The 11057-nt window shown below is 40.8% G+C and overlaps 1 protein-coding gene across 1 annotated transcript; it reads right to left on the reverse strand.

The window, feature by feature from the left end:
• Positions 1-1029: 1029 nt before the first annotated feature.
• Positions 1030-8019, reverse strand: LOC141807817 (uncharacterized). The gene is made up of 5 exons (XM_074694036.1): positions 7996-8019; positions 7047-7120; positions 3255-5827; positions 2953-3070; positions 1030-1270 (listed from the first exon to the last, which is right to left on the reverse strand). The coding sequence occupies exons 1-5, from the start codon at positions 8017-8019 to the stop codon at positions 1030-1032; spliced, it is 3030 nt and encodes a 1009-aa protein (XP_074550137.1).
• Between the last annotated feature and the right edge of the window lie 3038 nt (positions 8020-11057).

An 11057-nucleotide genomic window follows, 5' to 3' on the forward strand; every position in this document is an offset into this window, starting at 1 on the left:
CTTAGCTCACACCTGAGAACCAGCACGTCGTCCTCACCTCCTTCTCCTCACCTTGTGAGAAACATCTGGTCTAGCACCAGTTAGCATTGACATGCTACAGGCTGCTAACAGCTGATTTCACATGTGAACAATGCAGCCATGGTTACATGTAGGATCTCCAGACAAACACAGGAGAAAAAGTAGTAAAAATATCACTGAAGCCAACAGGGCGGCGCCTAGCATATCATTTAAAATAAGGGCTGAACAATTAATCCAATTTAAACCGACATTGTAATGTAATAAAATGCAATTTTCAAAACACAAAGGCTGCAATTACAAAAAAACAAAAAAAAACCCTTTTTTTAACAATTATCATTTAAATTTATGTTCACACAGTATTTATCATTTTATAAAAAAAAGTACATTCCACATGTTTTTGAGAATTGGTCTTGTTTACATTTCTGCTCTGTATTTAGTGTGAGATCCATAGAAAGGAGGATTTACATTTATTTCTATTTTATTGGTTATAACAGGCCTGTTCTGCTGTGCTTTGTTCCTTTCTCTGATTTTATTTAAGGTAATTAATGATAATTTTATTTCACTTCTTACAAGGCTTTAAGTTAAATCAATCAGTCAGTATTCTACTGTGACTGTAATAGTTAAATAAAGATGTGTTAATTGTATCCGTTCGTGCATCAATACATCTCATGTCATCATAACATTATTTACGTTTTTTCAGTTGCACAAACTTATCCACAATTTACACCTTTTTCAAAATTTTGAGTGCACATTTATGCATTTTTTGATTTTTCAGATAAATATCACACAGCTGAACAGATTCACACTCAAAAGTTGAGGATAAGATATTTCTGTATGGAAAGCCTCTGTCCTCCATCCACTGGGTGGCAGCGTTGCTGTCTCTGTAGAGAGCCGTAGACCATAAAACAGATGATCGAGAGCTATCCCTGCTGTATGTGGATATTTCCCTCCAGACTTTCTCTAAACGGTCAGCTTAGAGTCCGGGTTGTAAGAATAGACCTCTCCTCTCCATCATGGCTGGTCCACCACCGTGAGGAGGAACGGGTCCTCCCCGTGGTCCTCCCTGGTCTTCAGAGCCTGGCACAGTTTCTGCCAGAAGACCTCGGTGTTCCCCTCGGCTCGCGGCCAGCTCACGTAGGTTCTCCTCTTCAGCACTTTCCTCATGCGGTAGTAAGGAGACAGCTGAGCGGTGGGGATGTCCTCCAGAAAGACGAGAATCAGGACGTCCTTCTGCTCGTCGAACAGGCGGAAGCTGCAAAGAGGAGAGAACAGATGGAGACAAAGTTACTACTGTAACTGCAGACTGTAATGATCTGAGCCGTGTTTACGCTGTGGATTCATATGATACTCAGGCTGACTGTTCATCCTGTTCCTCCATGAACCAACTCCCAACATCTACAGCCAGACAGAAACATGATGCCTGGATTTGAAAGTAAAGTTTTCTATTGCTCTTTTTATCAGTTTTCTTGTTAGACCTGCTATTTCTTACAAAAATGTGCAGCCAGCGAATGATTGGTCTCAGTTTAGTTCAAGCGGATTCCCTCATGGTTGAAAAAGGTCCTTCAGTGCCCTCTTAGGGGCCAAAACACACAAAGTGCCCTTTATGGGGGGCCAATGCATTGTTAAGTGAAAACCCACAAAAGTGCTATCTGTGGAGCTAAAATGCTCATTAAAGTGGCCTATTGGGGGGTGAAAAAGCATGCCATAGTGCTCCATTTGGAGCCAAACTAACACTTAATTGGCTTCTCTGGGGCCAAATGCTTTGTTAATTCCCCTTTTGGGGGCCAAAGTGCTCTGTACAGGGGCCAAATCACTCACTTAAGTGTTCCCTTGGGGGCCAAATGCATTGTTAAGTGCTCCCTTTGGACAAAAATACACAAAAGTGCCCTCTTTAGAACCAAAATGCACACAAAAGTGCCCTCTATGGGGGGAGAACACACACTACATGCCTTCTGGGGGGCAAAATGCATTGCCAAGTGTCCTTTTGGGGCCAAAACACACACTTAAGTGTCCAGTATGGGGGCCAAAAAGCACACTAAAGTGTCCCCTTGGGGGCCAAAAAGCATATTGAAGTGCTCTTTATGGGGGGAAAACACCCTACAGTGCCTTTTTGGGGGCCAAATGCTTTGCTTAGTGGCCTATTGGGGGCCAAAACACACAGAAAGTGCCCTCTATGGGGGCAAAACACACACTTGTGTCCCCTTGGAAGCCAAATGCATCGTTACGTCCGCTCTTAATACACAAAAGTGCCCTCTTTAGAGCCAAAATGCACACAAAAGTGCCCTCTATGGGGGGGAAGAACACACACTACATGCCGTCTGGGGGCCAAATGCATTGCCAAGTGTCCTTTTGGGGCCAAAACACACACTAAAGTGTCCTCTGTGGAGCCAAAGTGCATTGTAAAGCGTCCCTTTAGGGGCCAAAACAAATCAAAGTGCCCTCTTGGTTTGCAAATCACCCCTTTCTGCTCGTTTGGCTGGTGAAATAACCATGTTTAAACATGTCTAATTGCTCCTGGTGGAATTTGGCTCCCTCTTGTGTGGTGGGAGCGAAATTTTTGTGCTTTTATTTTTTCTTTTCACTTCTGCTCTTTAAAAGTCTGAGCACATAGCTGCTTTAATTTAGAAATTATGTTTTTTGAATATTAGAATCATCGTTTGTGACGAGGATATTTAATGTGACGTTCATCTCATTTTAGAGTATTCTCTTTTTATTTTTACCTGACTGGGGCCTGACTGTGATGCTGTAAAATACTTCTGTCAAATTGTAGTTTGATAAAATTCCAAACTTATTAAGCCGTCAAAAAGTCCTGTGAGGTTCGACTTCAAATATTTATATATATTTACTTGAAATGCTTGTTCTTTGTGTATTTCTGGGAGTTAAGCTGCTGGGTGTCTTAAGCTCAGAGATATTTAAAGTCAGCAGAAACGTTACCTGGCTAATGTCATCTCTCTGGAGCACCACTCACTCTCCAGGTACCTGCGGCTGATCACACATATCGTCTTCCTGCTCCCGTAGATGGCGTCTGTGATGTTCTCCATGATGGGTTTACCTGCAGAGGACAGACACATGTCAGCACATCATCATGGTTTCACCTGGTCAGACATTAAAGTGCTCTGCTGACACCTTGTGGAGTAAAGGCAGAACTACACCTCTCAGTCTTCAAACTCATGCCTGCAATCAAAGAAAGAAACCTGTGTGGATTGGAGCTGGATTCACCTGGTGGTTCATCTTACCTGGCTCAAAGTCTCGGTGGTGCAGACACAGCCTCCAGCCCTGCTCGTCCTCCAGCTTCGGCAGCATCTCCTGGACGACCCACGGCTCGTCGGCGGCGTTGTAGGAGATAAAGGCGTCATACTGGCAGGACGCTCTCCTGTTTTTCTGCTTTTTGTCGAAAAGGAAAGCCAGGAACAGGTAGTACGCGTAAACCAACTGCCACCTTAGGAAGTGGTAGGTGAAGGACGCCACCATGAGGAGAAGAGTGGAACAGGTGGTGCAGACGAAGCAGATGAAGTTAGTCTGCACCGAGCAGGATCGAACGTCCATGTCCAACAGTTTTTTGTCATTAAGGCTTTTGGGATAGTTGCACTTAAAGCTGTAGGCGTCAAAAACTTGAGTTTGGCTGTTGTTTTCTGCCCACTGGACGAACCAGGCGTTATCGCAGTCACATTTGAAGCCATGGCCAGAGACATCCAGGTAAACCAGCGCTGGTAGGGACTTGATTTCCTCCTCATAAATAACCGGGAATGAGTTCCTTCTGGCCTGCAGGAACTCCAGTTTGGTGAGGTTGGCCTGTATGAGGAAGTCCAGGGACTGAAGACTTGTTCTGGAAAGGTAGAGGCTTTTAAGATGTCTGAGCGGAGAAAACAAATCGGCTGAGAGGTCCTCAAGTTCATTCGTACTAATGTCGAGTTCTTCCAGTCGAGGCGTGTACTTGAACGTGTCATTGTGGAGGTTTAGGAGCAGGATGTTCCTCGCCTTGAAGTTTCGGAGATTCGTCAAACCTTGCAGGAAGTTGCGAGGCAGCCGGTTCCTCCCCTTGTGGTGCTGTGCAGGCATCTCCAGCGTCTCCAGGAGATTGAGCTGAGAAAACAGCGGCTCGGGTACAGCTGAACTGCTCTTAAAACTTATGTGGTTGTTCCCCAGATCCAGTCTTCTCAGGCTGGTCAGACCATCAAAGCAGCCTCTCTTGAGTTTGGCTGTTTCGATTTCATTGGACTGGAGTTGTAGTTCAGTGAGGTTGGCCAGTCCGGTGAAACACCCTGTCTCCAGAACTTTTATGTGGCTATCATGCAGTTTCAGGATCTGGAGGGACTTTAAGCCCTGGAATCGGCCCTTCTTCATGACACTGATTTGGTTGTTGTTCAGGAGCAGTTGTCTCAGATTTGGTAAGTCTTTCTTGAAGGCGTTGTTAAGTTTGGTGATGTGGCAGCTCTGGAGCTTTAACACTTGCAGTCTTGTTAAATCCCTGAAGACGCAGTCGTTCAACTCCGGGATCGTGTTCTGGTACAGACTGAGTTCCCTGAGCTTGGTCAGGTTGGTGAAGTCGTGGCAGGTAAATTTGGTGATCTGATTGCTGCTGAGATCCAGCTCTAAGAGCGCGTGGAGATGCTTCACGGCGGTAGGAACTGATGGCAGCAGGTTACGACGCAGAGTCAGGATCTTCAAATACCTGGGAGACCTGAACGTGTCGTCTGGGATCGACTGCAGGGCGTTCTGTGACAGATCTATCTCTGTCACGTTTCTACACAGATGAAACATTTCTGAGCTGATCTGTTTGAGCTTATTGTCTCTGAGCTGGAGCGTGGTCAGGGTCGGGATGGTGCAGGAAATGCTGATGAGCTCCGAGAGGTTAGATGTCATAGCGTTCATCCTCAGGGTGGTCAGAGAGGAGTTGAAGTCCCCCAGGAAGGATTTCCAGTCCTTGGAAGCCAGTTGGAGCGAGCTTATATCAAGGGTAGACACTCGGCTCAGGAAAGTCTTGTTGCGTATGTCCCATATCATCTTCTGCTTGAAATTGGAGCCGATGTTTAACCAGGTGAGATTTGGGAAAACATCTGCAACAATCCGAAAAACTGCGATGTGGTTTTCGGACAAATCCAGTAGGGAAAGCTTCAACGAGCTGTTTGTCAGGTCCCATGATTGAAAGTGGGTTAATTCGTTGTGTGCGATTATCAGAGATTTTAGATTTGGTAGTTGCTGAAGTATATACTGGACTTTCGTGCTGCTGTGCAGTTTGTTGCCTGAAATGTCCAGAAACTCTAAGCTCCGTAGGGACTTCAGTGCGGTGGGCGACAGCACTTTGATTTTGTTGCTGGTTATCCGGAGCTCTGTGAGGTTGCTCAAACCAGCAAACAGATCATCCCCAAGTGCCACAAGTTTGTTATTATTCAGAGTCAGCTTCTTCAGGGAAACCAGACCTGTAAAGGCCCCTGTGTCTATCTTTGAAATCCTGTTACGCTTCAGGTCCAGCTCTTCCAGGACCGAAAAATTCTGGAAATCTTTCACGAGTATTTCTGAGATCCAGTTTGCAGCCAGGTCGATGCCTTTCACTGTGGGGGGAATACCTCGAGGGACAGCCGTGAGGGATTCATTGACTCCATTCGGCCGACATACAGCAGTGTTGTTACTGACGTGGCAACCTCTGACTGTAAACCCAGAAACCGGAGGAATCAGACTCCCAAAACCCATCAGGAGGAAGATAAGACTGAGCTGAAGAGGTTTGGATCCTGTTGATGGTACTGCTCTGCTGCTTTTCATTAAAGTCCCCATTTCAAGCAGCTGCTGATAGAAAGAGCTGAGGATGGTCCTGAAAATCCAACAAAAACAAATCTAAAACGACAGTATAGACTTAATTATGAGGCAGTTATTGACAAACTGACAATGTTTCAACCTCATTCAGAAAGGTAAGACCAGAAAAAACAGATAATTCATCAGATAACGGCTCGTGGTACTCACCCTGCCAGATGTCCCTCTCTGATGAAAACAGAGTGTGAACACTGTCCTGTCATAAGATGACTCCTCTGCTCTCTCATGAAGTGGGAGAGGAAGTGAAAGTGTGTAAAAATAGGGAAGACAAAGTGTTAAAAACAGCTCATTAACTTCAAGCCAGTCAAAGCCTCTTAGTTATTAACAAGACGAAACATTTATGAAGCAAAATAAAAGTTTTAAAGAGAGACTTGAAACCTGGGAACACATTGCTACAGCTCTCAGAATTTGTCCTACGCTTTTTCTTTTTTTAAACAAAGTTTATTCATGTTTTTTTACAGTTTCCACAAAACAGTTCACTTCAGTTCGTCTTACTATGGCTCAAATTTTGTGGCGTTTCCGCAGACCAATCCTGGGACGGATTCCCAAATAACCCACAAAGAGACTTGAGAGCCGTGCACCTGACTTAGCACGTCAGTACAAGCAAACCGCGGGTATTTGTCACATACCTGGTTAAGCAGAAAGCTAACTCACGTCTGCTGCTCTGATTGCTGACTGCTGTGATTGGCTGATGTAACCACCCTGAAACGTCCCGACGCAACCAAAACATCAACACCCAGGCAGAGGTGGAGGTTGAGGCAGACACAGACACTGACGCACATGTATAGAGACGTAAAAAAGTTGACATTTGATTTTTTGGGGAAAATACTGCAGCCCCTACCTTTTGAGGTCATTTATACATAAAATGATCAGAGCTTAAACTTTCAACATGACTCAAAACGGGCTGCTATGTCGGTAAAGACGCGTCAGCTGACCCCCAGACAGTATACCCTACCGTCTCGTGTAAATGTTGGAGGGTTAAGGTTTTGAAAATTTGATTGGTCAAACTTTCTCCTTTTAATAAAGAATAAATATCACCTTTCTTTCTCTTTCTGGATGGTCTGATAGACTGTGCTTTGAGGGTCTAAAAGGAAATGTTTTGTCTAATTAAATGACTTTTATGCAAATTCATGCAATCGTTTCTTTTTTTAAACTTTCTTTTTTTTCATTTGAAGTTGCTGCTTTACTCACTTCCTCTAAAAGTTTCTGATGTGACTAACCATTGAGAGGTGAGAGTATCCTCTGACACCAATACTTCCGCTCCCCGGCTGTTAGGAGGAACGACAACACATTTCTGAAAACATGATGAGTTCTTAGAAGCGGGTGAAGTGAGGCTTTAAGTTTTGAGAAAACGCCCAAAGTGGGTTCAAAATCATCCGTTTAATATCTTTATCGTTTTGGTCTTTCAGGGGTGATGGGAGCTGGAGCCTGAACCTGTTATGAGGCACAAGGTGCGGCTCACTTGGACAGGTCACCTCAGGTATGATGCAGTGAATAAAAAAGTACAAACTTCACATGTTTCAAAAGTCTGACAAAATTAAACATCTGAACTTCAAGTTTGGAGATCTTACTTTAACTTTCAGGGTTTAGTAATTCAGTCTTCCTCAGAAAAGTCACATGATGTTGCTGTGGCTTGACTGTCGTGTAATTTGTAGAGCTTTGTGTGCTCTACCTGAAGAGGCAGGACAACCAGGACTTAAATTAAAACCCCATCATGGAGTGGGATCCCAAGGGGGTATGGTCATCCCAACCGCTTCAGTCAGGACACAACCATCCCGTCTGTCTTCTGAGAATTTCAGATCAAAGGTAAAAAATGATTTGATTTACAGATCCTAAAAATGAAACCACAGTTGGGTTTTGTTTTTTCTGTATTTATGATTCATCTAAAAAAGTGAAGCGTTGTTTCCGTGCTTCAGGAAATGGGGATTTCCCTCTTTCAGTATTTTGTGAAATTTGCTGTTGCACAACTTTTCTTGCTAATGTAATCGTGACGTTATGAAGGTGGTTTTTGAAATCCCACGTCTCATTTTTGTCTGTTCCCTTTGCTAAAGGTGAATTATTTCACATAAAATAGATATTAATCTGACCATGTGACCATTATTCATAACACTACTTCTAAACCTGTCTGAACCGCCCTCACTGTGGCTATCGGGTAAAGATGAAGCTCACTCTGACCACCATGGGAAAAACCATATCGACGATTGTTCTCATTCTCTTCAACCCTCTTTCACTTCCTCAAAAACAGGTTAATAATCATCACTTCCTGTATTGGTTTGCATTTTTTTGGGGTTGTAAATTGACAGCAACACGTGCTCAAACCAGCGTATAGAAAACCTCATATGGGTAGTATATATGTATATATATATATATCTATATATATATATACATATATATATATATATATATATATATATATATATATATATATATATATATATATATATATATATATATCCTACCTTTATATTTATGTATTAATATATGAAAGCTATTTTTAGTTTTTTATTATTTTATTTTAATATTATTTTCTTATTTTTTACTTTTACTTTTTTTTATTACTTTATTTTTTCAACTAGAGTCAAAGCTCAACATTTTTCAAATTGGATAATAAAAGTAATGAAAACAGCGCAAACAACCCCCCCAAAAAAACAACAGCAAAAAAGGAGGAGAAAAAAATGTATGTAAATAAATATTGTTAATTATATAATAATGATATTATTATAATTTATTAAATATTATAGTACTATTATTATAATATAATACATTTTATAATATTTTATAATATATAATTTTATCTTTTATTTTTAAAGGGCTGCAGGTAAACATTGAAATTTCTAGAATCTGTTCTTTTCTCTGTTATGTTCAAAGTCGATTTATAAAAGCTGCAAACTAACTGCAAAGAAGCAGAGAAAGTGCATTGAAATACAGCAAAAACAGACTTTAGTAAGAATAAATGTAAGTTGAGTGGCTTTAGGACTTTATTTTCCACTTCCTCCACAAAACAAACAAAACAGAAACAAAGCTTTGGATCTATTTCTGCTCGTTTTTTCACTTTTGCTTTGCACTTTCAAGTAAACAACTTCATGTTTCGATCACAAATATTTAAACTGGCTGTATTTAAAGTGTGTTATTAGAATGATTTGTATGCTGACAGGTATCGAGAATCAGATATACTTTATTGTCTTTTCCATAAGGTCTGCATACTGCATTTCCCAAACTACATCTGACTCATGATTAGTTTGTTAGCTCCTGCAACTTATTTAGCAGAGTTTTCACTTTGAGACACGGCCTGTATCTCCTCTCCAAAGCCACCATTGTCTGGCTCTAGCTCTCTCAGCCAAGGTTATAATGGTTAACTAAAACGAAACTAAAAACGAAAAAATAAAACCACAGTTTTCGGCAGTTGTCAGCGCCGTATGGCAACATCATAGTGACGTACAAGGACGAGCTTGTTTACTGCACTGACTGGCTGTGCGCTGTGCTGCAACCAAACATAGTGAAGCAATGAATCAGAGCATCTGTAAAAGTTTATTGCATGTGAGTCTGACTTTATTTGTTACAGAGTCCAAGTTTCTAATTATTAAAGCTCGTATTATATTGTTTCATAGCATTTATGTTTATGTTATTTATATTTAATTTATGTTTATATTATTTTTATGTAATTTATGTTAATATTATTTTCATTTAATTTATGTTAACATTATTTTTATATAATTTATGTTTAAATTAATTTTATTTAATTTATGTTATTTTTTTCTATAATTTATGTTTATATTATTTTATGTAGTTTATGTTAACATTATTTTTATATAATTTATGTTTATATTTTTTATAGTAAGTTTATATTATTTTCTTGTGTTGAAGGCAGCAGCCAACAGTTCAGTATCAGCATTGACTGAGCAGTGAGCTCTATGTTGGACTGGAAAATAAACAGAATTACAAAATATTTACTCTGACCTTTTTGAATCCTGCACCTGGTTAATAAGGTATGAAAAACTAAAACTAAACTAAAACTGAACTAAAACTAATCCTTGCTGCAAAAATCAGCAATCAGCAAAAAGTAAATAAAAACTAGAATGCCCGCTCTAAAACTAATTAAAACTTAACTGTAATGGAAAAACAATGTCAAAACTAACACTAAACTACAATGACAAATCCAAAACTATTATAACCTTGCTCTCAGCATCCCTCAGTATCTTGAGTTTTGCAGGAATCTCCAGCCCTTTGAATGATGAGCCAGAAACCACCAGAAAAGTTATGAGAAGTTTTCTAAAAACTTCCAAAATCAAATCTTTTGTAATCCCTGCAGTTCTCCAGTGTACCTCTAGGGGCGCTAATCCCTCTTTTTGGTGACACTGCTTTTAAAATTAACATGTTTTTAAACTCCTCCTGTACTCCTGCTGATTCACTCAACCACCAAGTGCAACAACGGCTCTGACCAGCAGAGGTCCCCATTGGGAAAGAAAACTGTTAACGTCCCCACTATGTGCCATTAACAGGCACACTCCATAACATATATATATGTGTGTGTGTGTGTGTGTGTGTGTGTGTGTGTGTGTGTGTGTGTGTGTGTGTGTGTGTGTATGGGTGTGTTTGCGTGTGTTGCTGAGAATCAAGTAAAAACAGATCAGATTTAGTCTTTTCCAGAGATGTAACTGACCCGTGAGTGTGTATGGGTGTGTGTGTGTGTGTGTGTTCTCTTTACACACACTCTAATGTAGCAGAGCTAATGAATCTTTAATGATTTGATTAAATTGAATTATGGACTAATCATACTTTCTCATTATGTGATCCCACTGACTAGAATTACCCAGTGTGTTAGCCTAACATCCCACTGCTGAGCGTTAATATGAATTAAGAGTCAGTGGAGGGACTTTAAGAGTTTATCTGATCCACAGCTGCTCTGAAATATTCACCCTGAGTTTCATCCCCTGACTGTGAAACAATATGTTAATATAAAAAATTCAAATGAAGCTGAAAAACAGAGCTGCTGCATGAAAATAAAACACACTCTCAGCGAGCTCTTTCAGTTTCTATCTAAAGCCACATGTAGGTGGTTGTTCCTGCACGTGGATGTAAAAACTCTTTTTGGGAGAGTGATTCTGCTGTTTCTAAAAAGCAGGTTTCTAATGTTGTCTGCAGCGAACAGAAACAGATCTGTGTCTGCTTCAAAGTTCAGAAAAATGGACTCCAGAGAGTTTATTTTCATGCAACTCTCTGTACAGTTCTCT

The sequence above is a fragment of the Halichoeres trimaculatus genome, unplaced genomic scaffold, assembly GCF_033239565.1.
Source record: "Halichoeres trimaculatus isolate MK-OKI-2021-1 unplaced genomic scaffold, fHalTri1.1 fHalTri1_scaffold_18, whole genome shotgun sequence".
Lineage (NCBI taxonomy): Eukaryota > Metazoa > Chordata > Actinopteri > Labriformes > Labridae > Halichoeres > Halichoeres trimaculatus.